Consider the following 15,958-nt stretch of genomic DNA (forward strand, 5'->3'; position numbering starts at 1 on the left):
CATCATAGCCACGGCTCAGCCACAAAAATTGTTCAGCGACGCCCCATCTACAAATCATATTATTTTATCAATTATTGGTATATTTTAATTGGACTAGAATAAATTAATTGGACAAAATCAACATAATTCATAAAAAAAAAGTTTGAACCAAATATTCATTGTATTATAAGTTTTGGAAAATTATATAACAAAAATTACATAAAATGAGGAAGAGATTCTATTTATAGAAATAAAAAAAAAATCTGAAAGATCACCGCCGCGGCGGTCTTGTGGCGCCGCAGCGAAGACCACCTCGCGCCATATGCCTCCGCCGGGTACCCGGTGCTTCCACCCCGCTGCGGCGCTGCCTCGGCTTACAACACGGCGCCGCGGCGCCCCTATTATGGACACTCTAGCATCGATATTCGATGACGCCGCGCCGCTACAACCGTAAGGAATATTGGGGTGAATTTATATTTTTAATTCAAACTTTCAACTCCTAGCTACATCATCTCCCACAATTAATGTAATTTTTACAAAATTTAATGAAATCATTTGTTATTTATAAATTAGTTTGATAATTAAAAAAATTAAAATTAAATTTGTCAAAATAGATATATAAGGAGAGTTATGAATTATGGATTTGTGGTGTGACTGAAATTAAGGAAAATGATAACGTGAGAAAAGAAAAATATGAGTTGAGATCAGAGATGCAGAAAAGAAGTAGTTAGAAATTTTTAATTTCTGCGTTTTGACGTACCCCATAAACGTTGTCGTCTTAATTTAGAGAAACGACATCGTTTGTTTTATTACCAAATTAGTCCATATAGGAGTATTCAGGAACCTCGTAATGGCAATTTGACCATTCTACAGAGTAATTAATTAAAGTTGATGATATAATTGTGTTATTAATACCGCTCTTGCTGATGTAAAATCAAAATCCTGTGCAGAAGAAATCAATTCCTTAAATATTGTACGACTGCGACACTTCACCTCCTCACCTCTCTCACTTCATTTTCATTTCTAGATCAACAAACACCGATACTAGATTCACGTATTCTCTTCACTTCTGCTGCGAATCACAACCGCGATCTTCAAGGTGCTCTTTCTGGTTCCTGCATTTTCCCTAATTTTAGCCCTAGCACAGATCTGAAATTTCAAAATTTCTGTTTCTACATCTTGTAATTCCTTTTACAATTCATTATCAATAGCTGTGGTTGTTGATTTAGGTATCAATGCTGTCCAAGTAAACAGAAATGTGATTCTCTTTTGATGTATCATTGCTCGTAACAGAGAAAATGCACTATCAACTCTTTGACTGGGCTATTTTTTTGTATTTCCCCATTTTCTTTGGTATGATTTAGGCTCTTTATTTATCTGGGTTGGAATTTTCTCGAACATCTCCTTTAACGAGGCCTTACTATTTTTACAGTATGCTTCTTCTGTAAATTTTAATCTTATTTCTCAAAAGAAAAATAGCTACTTCTGTTTTATCTATATTTTGAGGGAATATAAGTTTGTATATGAATTTATTATCTTCTGTATTTCCAAGCATATTCGTATGATTTGAGGGAATACAATTATACTAGTTTCACTTTTGTTCAGTTTCTGATGCATTACAAACTTGAAATCAACAACTTTCTTTTCCTGTCCTTGTTAACATCAGTTTATTTCTGCTTATTCTTCCCTCTCCTTTTGGTTGTAGTGAAGAATTAGCAAAAAGGCTACACTCTTATTCTACATTTTGGCTGCTTTCATGTTGATCATCATGTGCTTGATTGAAAATATTTTAGTTTAATGTGCCTCTTTGCATCAAATAGTTTACATGTCTTGTTTGTTGCAATTCATGCAGGATTTATGAGAGATTGTAGTATAACGGGTTATGGCATCAGAAACGGCTATTGTTAAAGTTTCGGAATCTCCCATATCAGAAAGGGAAAATTTTGATCTTTCCGGACCTGTGTACCTGACAACAGTTGATTGGTAAGATCTCAACTTGGTTTTAGGTTTACAAGATTCATTGTCGCAAATGTGTTTCTCACGTACTGAAAAGAGCTTGAGGGCTTATTTATTTTCTCTAGACTTAAAGATGCTCGTATTTTCTTTTGATATCAAGCACAACGAAGCATTCTAGCGCATCTTGTTCTTTGTCAGTTCTGTAGGTGGAGATAGATACCAGTTAAGATATGATATTGCTCTCTCTTACCAGTTCTGCTCTGTATGCTTCCAGCTAATGTTTCTACCTCTTGTCGAAGCATTATAACAACCCTTCTTATAATTTGACTGAGTAGCATATTCTTTTGCCACCTTTTATTTTTCTCCTCTGGTCTAGATTTCTCATTCTATGAACTGCTGAGGAACTGAGGTTCAATAACATCGACTCATAATTTGTGTAAGAGTTGAACTATCCTATAGAGAATACCAATTCTAGGTTTTCAAGAATTAAAGATTTGTAGCATTGAGAAAGAGTTGGACTAGGCTATAGAATTCTGATTCTAGGTTTTGAAGAATTGATGATTTTTAGCATTGGGAAAGAGTTGGATAAGTCTAAATTGACCTCTGTTGCATTGTGGTACCTTATTTGTAATGGCTTATAGAAATTGTTTGTATTGAGCTTGAATTGCCATCTCTAGTTTAAATGAATTGCCATGATTCTTATAGCCGCATTTTGCAGGACAAATCCGTGTCACCGGAGGTCTGTTGCAGCTAGTTTGGTTCAGGCTGTTTATATTTTGGAACGAGACCGCCAAGAGAAGCGAGAGGGGGACCAAGCGCTTGCGCCTCTGTGGTGGAAGGCTTTCAATTTTGAGTTATACAGGCAGCTTATCGACGATGCTGATTCTTGCATTTTTGGTGCCATATATAAACTCAGTTCGACATCTCCGGATGACCAACATCAGGCTCAAGCTCCACGCTACGTTGTTGCCTTTCGAGGGACCATAACCAAAGGAGACGCATTCATGAGGGACCTTGAACTTGACATCCACATCATACGGAACGGGCTGCACCAAACTTCTCGGTTTGAGATAGCTATACAAGCCGTTCGTCATGTGGTTGCGACGTTCGGAAGCAGCAACATCTGGATAGCCGGACATTCCCTCGGAGCTGCCATGGCGTTGCTCGCCGGAAAGAACATGGCAAAGAGTGGTGTTCTCCTCGACGCCTTCTTGTTCAACTCGCCGTTCTTTTCTGCCCCGATCGAGCGGATCAAGGACAAGAAAGTGAAGCACGGCCTCCGGTTTGCAGGCAGCGTTATCACTGCAGGACTAGCTCTTGCCATGAAAAGCAACAACCAAGCTAATCGTTCTGGCGGCACATTCGTTTCCTTGGCCACGTGGCTGCCGCATCTGTTTGTGAACCCGGCCGACCACATCTGCGCGGAGTACGTAGGATACTTCGAGCACAGGAAACGGATGGAGGATATGGGAGCCGGAGAGATTGAGAGGCTGGCGACGCAGCACTCCATCGGAGGACTCGTGTTGAACGCGTTTGGGAAGCAGTCAGAGGAGCCGCCGCATCTCATTCCGTCGGCGCACGTGACTGTGAATAAGGCTGCAGCCAGAGACTTCAAAGAAGCTCATGGGATCCATCAGTGGTGGAGAAGTGATCTTCAGTCTGAAACCAAGACGTACACCTTTAGTTAGATAAATCCCTGCTTCCATTCCTTTGATTTGTTAAATTAATTTCTTGAAATATGAGTGTACTGTATTGATTTGTATTAGAGGATCTCGTGTGATTTCTCGTATTTCGAGGTGGCGGAGACAATGTAGTCCCTAGTGGTGATTGTCGATGTAAAAATTAGGACCCCCCACCACCACCTCCACCTCTGCCTCTTCTGCAGCTTGGTCACCACCTAAATTAGGTCCACATCTTTTGCTCATCGACTTTGACCATTCTTGCTAGTTTTAATATGGTGAAAATTATAAAAAAAAATCTAGTTCAAATTTGTGACTAAAATGCGTTATGTTCAGGGTTGAGTCATCGTGCTCTTAAAAATTACTGTTACTTTTTATTTTGATAATTGCTTGGATTATTTAATGTAAATGTGATTGGGTTTGGGGTTCTCTACCTAATTTTCCACTTTATGAACTTTGTACTTGTACTTCAGTAGGATCAATTGCAATGAGTTTTTATTGTATCTGATCACCATTATGTATTCCATAAGAATAAAATTATAAAAATATATACTCCACGATTTTCTAAAACAATGAAGTTTCCACACAAAGAGCTTTCTTTTTAAAACTTTCAAATTTGATTACTACATGATGTATTATTAGTAAGAACTTATTTTCTTTTTGGTATATGTGTTCGTATTTGTTAAGCGCTTGTCATTTTGTTGTTTATTTTGTGCTTTTGTTTTCAAGTGTATTCGACTAGTATTGCTTCTATTCCCGCTTTTTCCATTGCATAATAATTACCGTCTCACTCGCACTCAAAATACTTTTTAAATATTGGATAATCCATTAAATCCGAAAAAACGCTCCGCTCCTCTTCTCTTTGAATGTGTGACCTTTTTCAAATGCTGCCTGATTTCTGGCTTGTGCTCTTCTCTGATTTGCTAAACTAATCACTTCCAAAAATCGAAAATTCTCAATAAGCAAAATAAAATCGAATTGATTCCGCAAACAAGGCACCACTCAGACTTAACTTTCCTAAAATAACCAAAATCCATAATTCTTTATACAATTCGGATATTGAAAACCCCAGAGAGAAATTAAAAAAAAAGAAAAAAGAAAAGAAAAGGAAAACTAACAGTGGAAGGCCAAGACAGAGGCATCAGTAAGAGAAACCGAAACAGTGCAGTCGGCGCGGGCCCCCACGTTATGATTAAACAAATGCAGGACCCGAACCCGGCCCGCCATCTCCAGCCTGGACTCCACCTCCATGGTCTCCGTCTCCTCCACCGGGAACGACTTGACGGAGAATGTGGCGGCCATGTACTGCGTCTGTCCGGCGGCGATGGTGCCGGCGGGGATGAACAGGAAGCCCACCTGGCGGGCGGCGTGGAGGAGCTGGATGGAGCTGTCGTAGTGGGCGAAGGCGGCGCGGTTGGGGTTGGTGACGGTCACGTATTGGAAGAAGGTGAAGCTGACGGAGGAGTTGGCGGCGGAGAAGGCCGGGAGAGTCACGGAGTTGACTGCGAGGGAGGGGTCTTTGGGTTTGAAGATTGTGAGGTAGATTATGCAGGCGATGATGACCACGAAGATGAGGAAGATTGTGGCTACGATGCACGAGGCTAGGTTCGTGCGCCCGCTGGGGCGTTTGTGGATCGGAGGAGGCGGTTTCCCCATTTCAGATGAGAAGAGAGAGAGAGATAGTGTGTTTATGCTGAAGTTGCTTGATTTTTGTCGTTGATGAGCTTCGTTTTGTCCTCACGTTTGGATTTTAGATCATTTCTTCTTTTTAATTTATATTCTTAGTTTTATGTTTTAACAAAATAATTTGTTATTTAAGATATTTTAGGAATAAATGAATATGAATTAAAAATATGCATTATGGGGGACTAGATTTGAATCGAAGTTGTGCGTTTCGTAGGTAGTAAAATATTTAACATGGGTTTATAGTAAATGGGATTTCATGATTTGGTGGATAGAATTGTAGAGTGTTTGGTTCAGCCATGTAGAAGTTTGACCCAATTTCCAGCGTTTGGTTGAAATGGAGAATGAAGGAAACAAAATCGACCGTGACTAAACTACCCCTCTCCTTGATGATTTAGTTATCGACGCAGGTTCCAATTTGGTGGGACAATGCAGTGGCCTAGCACCTCACCAAATGCCAGTGCTTCAACTTGGACTTCACCTCCATGTGGTGCTGCAGAGCTTGAGGAGAATGCTTCCGTTACAGCAGGCATTTCACAAGCACCACAGATCCATCTCTCAGCCTTCCTTTATATAGATGCTCATCAACATTTTTTCCCATAATTCACACAAAACATCATACTACTATTCAACACAAGCACAGAGTGACACAGAGTAATATGTACACATACCTGCCCTTCTTCCACTAGATTGGATGGATCAAAGTTGTTCGCCGCCTCCTCCATGTCCTCGTGTGTGAACTTATGGTACGGGGGCCGCCCTATCGATGCCATCCTCATCGGCTGCGGAACATGCCCTGATTAAAAGTGCAAACACCAAACTCATTTCATAGATAAAAAATAGACTAAAACACAATTCATTTAACTAGGATTGATGCTTACTTCCCAAACGAGAGCCTTTCTCCATCACAAAACTCTCACTTCTGAATTCATCAAGCCCTTTCCTCTGCAGCCTTCTGTAAATAACAATAATCAACAGCCCCAAAACACCCAATATCGCCACAATTGCACCAATCACTCCAAGCACAATGCCTAATTTCAAGGTAGATTCTTCCCCTTCCTTCCTCCATCACAGAGCGACTACCTTGGTGGAACTAGGAACGCTAGTATAGATGGTAAACTGAAATTACCGAATTCACAACCACTGGAATCAAGACAAAAATAATCAATTCTCAACTCCAAATTTAGGAACAGCAACATAAAAGCACAATATCTAATTGGAGTAACATTTTTTGAGGCTGTCCCAAATCAATTATTCATGACAAACTGAAATATATATGCAAAATTTCAAACTTTGCTCAAAGGACAGAAGCAAGGAACTACGACAAAATAACATTTTCTAATCTAAAACCAACAGATCGCAATCCACATAAGCGCAAACTCGAACTAAAACGGCAGCACATAACGGTAACTAAGCTATCATAATATTAATTAACATTGGAGGATGCAGGACGAAATAAACTCTGCAACCCATACTTATCGAGCACAAATTCGCAAAATTGGCACAAATTCAGAAAGAATGCAACATCACAACCACACACAATTCGCATATGCAAAACATTCCCCAACAGATTGAGCTCCTAAACAATGCAATTCGGCTGTGCAAATTGTAAAGCTATAGATGCAGAGTCAAATTTGTTCAAATCAGACCCAAATTCAAACATCAACACCAAATTCATATTCACAGCCAACAGATCGAACCCAAAAATGGACAATTTGACATACACGGATGAAGGTAGTGCGAAGGAACCAGAATTGAAAAGAGTCCGACGCCGGCGAGTGTAGAATTACACAACAACAACGACCAAATTTCACCTTCTGGGGTTCACAAAACGCAAGTAATTACCGCCAAATGAGGGCAAATTGGTACAAGTAGCTTCCTTTCAGCATAATCGGTGAAAGCCAAAAACTAATACCACTCCTCACTCTGATAGTGTTGACACACTTGCGCTGATAAGAGTAGATGTAGCCGTGAAACCCGACGAATGTATACCGGGTCGCTGGAATGGTGTATGTGCTACCAAACGATGGAAAAGAAGGGGAAGAATGGTGTTTCATGCCATTTACGGGCTACCAGACGAGCCCTAATAGAGTAATTTTGTTATTTTGGTACGTTCCATAGTAATAGAGTCATTTCTCTTTTTAGTAAAAGTCAACACATTTTTCCACACCTACTTTACTCTCTCTTACTTTTTTCTATCTTCATCTCTCTACCTTTTTCAATTTCCACTTTATTCTCCCTTTACTTAACTCACCTAACACAATTTTTCTTAATCTTCGTGCCGAAAAGAAACACCTCCGTTACTATGGAACGGAGGGAGTACTATATTATGTATTGTTGCATCAAAATGTCGATAGTGTATTTGTTAGAGTTGATCAAGCGGTAGTGAGGTTCCTCCGTGACGTGATTTTTAAATTTAAAATTATTTTAAAAAAAAGAAGAGAGATTGTCACTAGTGTGTTAAATATTAATGCTAAATCTCATGAATTAACACATTAATGCTAAATCTCATAAATTACATTAAACTTTGAAGGATACGGAGTGTAAAAATACACTTGATTATAGCTTCATGAGAATATTATCATAGATAAAACTACCCAAAATTACTATAACCATTTGATATTACTACAATTCATTCGTGAAAAAAATGTTTTATTTTGTCATTTCGCGACCTCAGTAATTTAATTATTTTATTTACTCTTTCTTATTTTAGGTATATGGTCATACCATTCAACTAAATCATTACACTTTTATTATATTAAAAAACTAATAGTACTACTATATAATAGTGGAGTCTACGTTCCAATAGCTAATTTTTCTATTTTTTCTTCACAACATCAAATAATTTATTAAAACTCATGTCAGATCAAAATTAGCCTGGGCACCAAAGGAGTACTAGTAGTCACACCATCAACAAATTTAAAAAATATATATTTCCTTTGTCTCAAAATAGATGTCGTATTTTCTTTTTTAGTTTGTTCTGCAGAAGGTGTCACATTTTCCTTTTAAGAAAAAGTTCCCTCTTACATCAATATATATATAAAAAAAATTCTATCCACTTAACATTAAAAAAAAACATCTCTTAAAATCTTTTATCACTCAAGCGTGACAATGATTTATGGTACGATGGAAATAATAGTTTACAGTGAACTATATAAATAGTCCCTGGACTTCGGAGCTTAAGCCGTTTTAGTCTCTGGACTTCAAATCTTGTGAAATTCCTAGACTTTGATGTAATCACGTTTTTTTTTCCTTCCCCTTTTCACTTTTTTAAAACATATTTGGACTGAAATGCTCCCAAAGGCATGGAACGCATTTATATATTTTTGTAAACTCCATTAATTTTTTCTTCTCTATTCTCGACCTTAAAAATATCATGTACAGTCGTTGATTAATTACATTTTAGGTAGACAATGTTTGAGAGAATAGACACCATGGCCATACATATGCGGATCATGTTGATAATCCAATTGATAGGAGGTCACATCCAACTAGGCAATTCTAAAAACTTTGCAGAAGGTCTTGGCAAGTTGAGTATCGGTAATTCAAGAATTAGAGTCTAATAAAAAACCAAATAATTGTATTGATGTACTTTCCTTTTACATTACTTTCCTTTACAACACATTTGTAAATTGTAATCCTATATAACAGGATGTGTAATAGTGTTACAATCAATCAATAAAAATTCAATCGATTTCTCTCTAAAAAATGACTGTAATACAATCAAAGAGAGAGATTGGTTATGTTTAACAACAACCATAAATCTAATAAAACTATAAACACAATCTTATTTCATAATTGTGTGGCTCCTGTTGAATGCAACTGACCACACATAAGGAAAGAAAACTTAGTTAGAACCAACTAACCAAAAGGCCCAAAGAGAGACTTTCTCTTTGTTGTAGGCACCCAAACTTCGGTTATATAGCTATTATATGAACTTCAAAAATCCTCAGTTTAATATTACTGAAGGAGTTTGTCAAGTGTCGAATCCATGACATCGGATACGGCTTCAAGAAACGCAGCCTCGCTCATTCCTGGGAGCACGGCGTCCTCTGCCTCGTGCACAATCTCCTCTATCACAGATTTCTTGTTCAAGCTCTCTCTGCACATGATGCTTCCTATTGCGAAAGGCGTGAGACCTCTGTCCACCCCTTTCTTCAGAAGCATGGTGGAGATACGGAGCGTACGAGCACTTTCAGGGGAAAGATCCAATCCATAGACTTTGAGGGTTGCTAAGTCTTTCTCAGCATCAAGTGATTTTATGTAGTCCAATGTCTTCCTGGAGAATGGTTGTCGGGCTTGTGGCCAGTATAGCCAGTCGAACGTGCAGTCCTCAAACTGCAGCCAAGATCAAAATGTGAGTCTATTTACAAGATTTTAGTGTTTGAAAAGGAAAGAGTAGTACATTTTCAGGCAAGCAGTAGCCATGATCAATCGGAATCAGGGTTATTCTTCCGTTTCCCGGATCTTTGTGTAGCAAGATGTTTCCGGCGTGCCTGTCAGCATTGGCTACTCTTATGTCAAGGACAGAGATCTTGTGGACTTCATCGACAGGGAAATCCCGAGGGCCCATGTCTTCACAGCTTCCATGATTCTTCCTAAACATCTGTAATGATCCAGTCTTAGTATGCTCACTGGACCAATCAAATCCATTCGGGTGGTTAAACCCTTTGTGCAGGCACTGCGCCATCACTGTAGGGGGCACTCCAGCAAAACCAACTTCTGTACGAAACAACGACTGAGGACCCTCAACTGGATGGTCCAGGATATACGCTGCCACCTCCCTCCACGCGCCTCCCCCAACTCGGGTGCCCCTCTTCAGCCCTTGTCCATCATGTGAAGGGGGCAGGCCTTGAGGGTTGTTTAAGGCCAGAGGCTCCTCATCTACGGGCTTAAAGACTGCGACATACTTATCTCCCGCAGCATCTTGCATGAAGTAAGTTCCGCCCATGCCCTCAGATGACCTAGCTGGCTGTTTGCCTTGGGCTAACCCGTCTGAGACAGACTGCACCATCTCCCACAAGAAGTGTGGGAACTGGACACATGAATTCACTATATCTGGTTTCAAGAAGAAATCTTGGCCTAGCAATGACCTTGATAAAACCATCCTATCCTTGTCCTTCTCCTCATCCACCCCCTTGTTCAAATTTGGAGTGGCAATGGAGAGCTCGAGGTCTCTCTCAACGGCCTTGCTCCAAACCTCAGCATACTTGTGCACCACCAAGTGAATGACAGCATCGCCATTGTTACTTAGATCACTGATTAGCCTATCATTGTCATGGAGCTTCTCTCCGTGACAGAATATGTCCGAATCTACATCATGAACTCCTTTCCCCTTGTTAGCAATCCTACGCTTTAGATACCCTACGTTCCTGTGCCTATCCACTTGGAACTTGAATTCTTCCCCATTTGCCGTGCTAACATTGATCAGCAGAAGATCCGAGATCCTCAGCGCCAAATGCAAGGCATTCCCATCTGAGATGCCGTAATCTTTGACAAGAGAATCAGTCTTTGAGAGCACCCTGCCTTCAAAAACTAGATTCTGCCTCTTCACTGCAAAACCGTTACATGTCTGTATCCTAAGCTTCACTGATGCAATGGAATCAGACTCCATCACGCGCATGGGGGTCATGGAACCCCCAACGGTGATGTAGATCTCGATGGATTCACTAGTGCACAGATCGAGTCGGTCCTTGAAACCATCACCATACCGTGCTCTCCCTTCCAAGACTGGACTCAAAGCAACGTCTACAGCAGCCATTTTGTTATGTATCTATAGTTACTTGATAATCTGTAGCCTTAATCTTCGGGTTTCCTAAATTCACAACAGCATTCCATCAATGCTACATCACAAAATGCATAGAACACCACACCAATTGATCAAAACTCAAAGCAAATCGGATAACTCTCCTGCTGAATTTCACTCCATTTCCTCTTCCAAATTTTGATAAATAGAGAGTTCATCAGAAATCAAAACAATCATATGCCAATAACTTAAACTAACTAACATAAATGCATAACAAAATAGTAAAACATCAAAATGCCCCTACAGTCCAATAACCTAATTAATAGGGAAAAAAAGTAGTACTACTAGTATATCATAACTTGAAAATTGGTTGAAATTACCTCGGAGGGAGAGACTTGAAAGCTATGCTGCAGCTTTCCTTCAACAATCAAGACTCCCCTCCAACCCAAAAAGAAAATTTAGGCTACACAATTGCTACTTGTGTATATTTGTAATGAGATTGAACGCATGTGAGGAAATATTAATATATTTTTGTAAAATTTTGTTAATAACAAAAAGGGGATGAATCGAAATTCAAAATCGACGGTGGCATAAAATTGCAGAGGAATTAAACTTCCGTTTCAATTCCTCTGCATTTTACGGAGCTAGTGGAAAAGTGATTTTTTAAATCCTGGGCAGAATTTGCCTCATTCGGGCATGGATTCTCGAGAGAAAAAAGTATATAAATGTGCGAGATTCATGAAGGAGCGATTTCGAAGGTGGAGCTAAATTATCGAAAATGGATGGGGGGAGAAGTGGAGCTGAATTATAGCCGTTGCTTTAGCTATGTGTTCATTTCATATGACTTGATTTTCAGCAAATGTTTAGTGGTCTCATTATAAGCGACAAAAATAAGATTAGTTAAACTGCCACTAATTATCCATATCTCCTTCTCAATAAACTGTTTTGTATTATTTCAATTATTAAAAAGTGGAGATCTGATTGGGTTTGAGTTTTACGTGCTACTTCCTCCGTCCGCCATCAGCACTACGAGTTTTAAGAAATATTAAAAAAAGTGGGTGAAAAAAAGTTAGTAGACTAAGAGTCTCACTTGTATATATTAGTTTTAAATAAAATGTGAGTAAAATGAGTTAGTGGAAGGTGAGACCCTATTATCATTTATGGTAAAAGTGAGCCGAGACACCTATTCGCGGACGGGGTAAAATTTTAGTATTAATTTTACATTATATAATATTCTTAAAAAATTGTAATTCGATCGGTACGGTATGAATTTAGCGTGACAAACTCAACTATACAACATAGAAGTGAAATATAATGGGAATTTGATTTTTCCATATAAAATCCATGAAAAGATATAAAGGAATAGTAGTACTTATATTTATGTATGTTTTGTTCTCTAGTTTAATTTGTATGAATACATTAGACAGTTAAACACCCTTAAATACGTGCTCATCTTTCATCAAAATGTCATCGACAAATCTCTGCATAAATAGTTGAATCATATTAGTTCATCAGTGAATGAATTAAGATAAGTAAAAGCATAATAAAAGAGATTAATTACTTTAAGAAGGGAATTGTCATGTTCCTCAACAAAGATGGTTTCCGGGCTGCAAATTCTTTCCACTCTTCTATATCTATCTTCCCATCTCTCTCTGTGTCCACTTCCTCAAATGTCTACACACATAAAAATCACTACTAATAAACAATATTTTACTTAAATAGTGATCAATAAATAATTAAATCTCAATGCATGACTAAAATTCAAATTTTTACGATTAGATAAAAATGAAAGGATGAAATTAGAACAAGAAAGTGTGTTTGTGGGACCTCATACCTTGTCTATTATAGATTGAATGATGTCATCAGTCAAAATCAAGCTCGATTCATGTAGTAATTCCACGATCATCTCCTTCACCTTATCCCCAATAGGCTAGTTAGAAAATCTTGAAAGCAAACAGACACGTAAAAATGAGTACTACTGGCTTTTTAAAAATTTTCAACTTACTGCATTGAATTCAATACTTTATTGAATGAAAATGTAATCTTGGCTTGATTTTTTTTTTTTTTAAATCTCTATATTTGGCAATTCTCATTATACAAATGGGTTTGCAGCCTAAATGCCTAATCCATATGAAAAATACATACCTCATCCTTTTCTATGTAGCCAGTTTGTCCTATATCGTACAAATGGAAAGCAACTGTAGCAATAGAAAATTAAAATGTTGTTGCATGGCGATATATAGTTGAAATTGAAAATATTAAAATAAATTACTGCTACTATATTTAAATCCATACAGACAGCTTTCTCTTCTTGAGGCGTGTCAGGATGGAAAATGCTCAAACATCTGATGAACTCTCCGAAATCTATCACGCCATCGTGCTTCGAGTCAAACATATCAAACAACTGAAAATATATGGTTGGATAATTTAGTAAATAAAAGGCTATATGTATATACACACATATCAAATAAAATGATAGTAGTACTTAATAACGAACCCGATCTGCAATAACAGACTGCTGCTTGCTGTCCTGAAACAATCCGAGTTTAAATTCATCCTATAATAAAGAAATGAAAAATGGAATTTTATAGTAATAATTCGTGGGATTAAACAATATAGAAAATTTATGAACAAATTACTCTATTGAGGAAGCCATCGTCGACTAATGTGCTGCCGAGTTTTCTGAATAGCTCATTCAGTTTTTTGACCTCTTTAGGTGTAACTGCAGTTGCAAATTTAATAGAATAAATGAATAAAATAATGATGAGAAAATAAACAAATAATACTCCATTACATCTTGATTGAGAGGCGAGAAGAGATGGATCTTCAAATATCTGTGGCCGTTGCTTGCTGCAAAAACAACCCATTAACACTCTAGAGCCTAGAGAGAGACTCCAATTGCGTGCCCTTCTTTTAAATACCACATTATATAATTTTATGGTGATGTGATCAAATAAAAATGTTCCTTCTGTAACTAACTTAAAATCAATCGTAGATAAAGTGCTTGTCAAACGTGTAGAGTATTAATAAGTAGTACGAAGAATGGTCGAAAAATTCATAAATTTTGGTCTGTCCGCAACTTTAAAAATCAGTCGTTAAAATACGAAGCGAAGTCGTGGTTCGGGGGTTGACAGAGGAATGATCAGATAAAATATGCTTCAACTATATTCGGAGGCTTAGTGAAAATAGAAGTAGAATCAGGTGCTTCGTGGCTTTTGGTTTTTGTTAAAAATAAATAAAAATAAGAGGAGATGTAGGAGCACTAACATCGAACGTAGTCGCTCCACAGCGCCTTGATTCCAACTCTCAAGCATAAAATATATGCCTTATGTCGGAAGTTTGATTTTGTAAATCAAAGTTGGCTTTTCTAAATAAGAAATTTGAAAGTGCACACATACTTTGTCAAATATAGTAAATTAATGCATAATATAACTTTTGTAATCTAGTGAGAGCGAGGACTCTGAGGAGGGTAATCGCCTTCATTTTTGCATCCAAATCTCTTTTACAATGGAGTAGTAGTACTAATTATTTTTTATGTTGGGGTGGACTAGACCTAGACGACGAATGGGACAAAAATATACATGAGCAAAATTTAAATATAAAAGTAGGGATATTTTATAATAAATTAAAACAAATAAATGATATATGTATGTGTGGAAATTGGAGGGGAGCTTTTAACCCATCTTGCTACATGCTAAGTCCTTCTTAAATAAAAGCCCTCTTGAGTTTGCTACCTAATCTGTTATGATAGCATTATAACTAGTCGGCTAGACCTAAGGGTGAGAACTTGGGTTTTGTTTTGTTTTTTAGGTTAAACCGAAACAAAACGAATTGAAAAATCAAAATTTTATGAAAATGGTAACCAAACTAAACCGAATTATCCGATAATCAAACCTGAAAAACCAAAATATGAATTATGAAAATCGATCGGAATGGAAAACCAAAATTTGCATAAATATATCCAAAAAATCCTAAAAACCAAACTCCAAACTACAAAAGTCGAACCCAAAAAACCGAAATTGCACAATATATCCAAAAAACCGAAAAATAAAAAAAAATATTCTATAGTTAAAAAAAAATTACTACCGTATCAACAATTAACAAATCTAAACATTTTTGTTTTCAAATTATTATTACATTTATTGGTATAAATCGATCCAAATAGAGTTTTTTTAAAGTATAATATAGTACTATATAATGTCAAAACAAAATTCGATTTTTCGTTTTTTAATCGAATCGAATAATAAAAAAATAAAAAAGAACGAACTGATATCAAATTTTGGTTTGATTTGGATCGAATATTCAATTTTTTATTATTTTGCTCACGAGCTCACCATGCTTGAGATGCTAAGGTTGTCGGTATAGGCCTCTCAGACAATATTGCCCTATCTCAACTCGACTTGGTGAAAACTAGTAGTAACTATTTTGTAGTGTAAAACCATATAATTGAATAGGGTTGGGTCCGAGCTTATGGACCTAATTGTATCTTTTGACTACAATTCTCCAACGGTAATATATTCTAATACAATTGTATTTATAATGTAAAATAAAAATACAATAATATTAATTGAAGTTTTAGTTTAATTCCTCAGCCAACTTCTATTTGTAGGCTAGTTAACTGTAAGTCTGTAAATAGGCTTGGTTTCTTGCAGCAGTTATTGGAACAATAGTTTTGATTTAGTGTTTTAGACAGTACTTGACAAGCTAGGAAAAATTTGATTGAGTGAAAAAAAATTATACCGCCTTATATATTCATTGTTTCAAAATACTATAGTAAGATACTGGGCCGTATATAGTATATTGGACCATCGCTATATTCAGTGACCAGATCTGACAAGGCCTGCTCAAAATTAGGCCCATTGATCTAATTTTCAGGCCCAGAACAAAACTTAGCCGCATCCAACCAACACTCAAA

At 37.4% G+C, this 15,958-nt stretch overlaps 4 protein-coding genes across 6 annotated transcripts; 1 reads left to right on the top strand and 3 right to left on the bottom strand.

Moving 5' to 3' along the window:
- The first annotated feature begins 913 nt into the window (after positions 1–913).
- LOC125215414 (alpha/beta-Hydrolases superfamily protein) lies at positions 914–3,881 on the top strand. The gene is made up of 3 exons (XM_048116822.2): positions 914–1,078; positions 1,832–1,962; positions 2,654–3,881. Exons 2-3 carry the CDS (start codon positions 1,862–1,864, stop codon positions 3,621–3,623), a joined length of 1,071 nt encoding a protein of 356 aa, XP_047972779.2. The 5' UTR covers positions 914–1,078; positions 1,832–1,861; the 3' UTR covers positions 3,624–3,881.
- Positions 3,882–4,616: 735 nt separating this feature from the next.
- LOC125216483 (uncharacterized) lies at positions 4,617–5,302 on the bottom strand. Its single transcript, XM_048118197.2, has one exon. The coding sequence runs from the start codon at positions 5,268–5,270 to the stop codon at positions 4,728–4,730; it is 543 nt and encodes a 180-aa protein (XP_047974154.1). The 5' UTR covers positions 5,271–5,302; the 3' UTR covers positions 4,617–4,727.
- Positions 5,303–8,974: 3,672 nt separating this feature from the next.
- Positions 8,975–11,058, bottom strand: LOC125210765 (phosphatidylinositol 4-kinase gamma 4-like). The gene is made up of 2 exons (XM_048110349.2): positions 9,703–11,058; positions 8,975–9,635 (listed from the first exon to the last, which is right to left on the bottom strand). The coding sequence occupies exons 1-2, from the start codon at positions 11,056–11,058 to the stop codon at positions 9,258–9,260; spliced, it is 1,734 nt and encodes a 577-aa protein (XP_047966306.1). The 3' UTR covers positions 8,975–9,257.
- Positions 10,974–14,172, bottom strand: LOC125210403 (calcineurin B-like protein 4). Of its 3 annotated transcripts, none has more exons than XM_089069037.1 (8): positions 13,838–14,171; positions 13,683–13,765; positions 13,541–13,600; positions 13,339–13,447; positions 13,189–13,241; positions 12,878–12,958; positions 12,605–12,717; positions 10,974–11,112 (listed from the first exon to the last, which is right to left on the bottom strand). In XM_089069037.1, the coding sequence occupies exons 1-8, from the start codon at positions 13,908–13,910 to the stop codon at positions 11,097–11,099; spliced, it is 588 nt and encodes a 195-aa protein (XP_088925163.1). In that variant the 5' UTR covers positions 13,911–14,171; the 3' UTR covers positions 10,974–11,096. The 3 variants fall into 3 exon arrangements, with proteins under 3 accessions (XP_088925163.1, XP_088925164.1, XP_088925162.1); XM_089069038.1 differs by lacking the exon at positions 10,974–11,112 and adding an exon at positions 12,399–12,524 and having other exon boundaries at positions 13,541–13,573; positions 13,838–14,172; XM_089069036.1 differs by lacking the exon at positions 10,974–11,112 and adding an exon at positions 12,399–12,524 and having other exon boundaries at positions 13,838–14,168.
- Between the last annotated feature and the right edge of the window lie 1,786 nt (positions 14,173–15,958).

Source organism: Salvia hispanica, chromosome 3 (genome assembly GCF_029641045.1).
Source record: "Salvia hispanica isolate PSC_SH4W2 chromosome 3, Shi_PSC_v1, whole genome shotgun sequence".
Lineage (NCBI taxonomy): Eukaryota > Viridiplantae > Streptophyta > Magnoliopsida > Lamiales > Lamiaceae > Salvia > Salvia hispanica.

What these genes read in the sequence shown, in the direction of transcription:
- LOC125215414 (XM_048116822.2), top strand. Translation starts at nt 1,862, where the DNA reads ATGGCATCAGAAACGGCTATTGTTAAAGTTTCGGAATCTCCCATATCA. An exon ending in TACCTGACAACAGTTGATTG is followed by an intron (nt 1,963 to 2,653) that starts GTAAGATCTCAA and finishes CGCATTTTGCAG; the next exon opens with GACAAATCCGTGTCACCGGA.
- LOC125216483 (XM_048118197.2), bottom strand. Translation starts at nt 5,270, where the DNA reads ATGGGGAAACCGCCTCCTCCGATCCACAAACGCCCCAGCGGGCGCACG.
- LOC125210765 (XM_048110349.2), bottom strand. Translation starts at nt 11,058, where the DNA reads ATGGCTGCTGTAGACGTTGCTTTGAGTCCAGTCTTGGAAGGGAGAGCA. An exon ending in GCTACTGCTTGCCTGAAAAT is followed by an intron (nt 9,636 to 9,702) that starts GTACTACTCTTT and finishes TCTTGGCTGCAG; the next exon opens with TTTGAGGACTGCACGTTCGA.
- LOC125210403 (XM_089069036.1), bottom strand. Translation starts at nt 13,910, where the DNA reads ATGGGTTGTTTTTGCAGCAAGCAACGGCCACAGATATTTGAAGATCCA. An exon ending in AGTCTGTTATTGCAGATCGG is followed by an intron (nt 13,448 to 13,540) that starts GTTCGTTATTAA and finishes ATATATTTTCAG; the next exon opens with TTGTTTGATATGTTTGACTC. An exon ending in TTCAATCTATAATAGACAAG is followed by an intron (nt 12,718 to 12,877) that starts GTATGAGGTCCC and finishes TTATGTGTGTAG; the next exon opens with ACATTTGAGGAAGTGGACAC.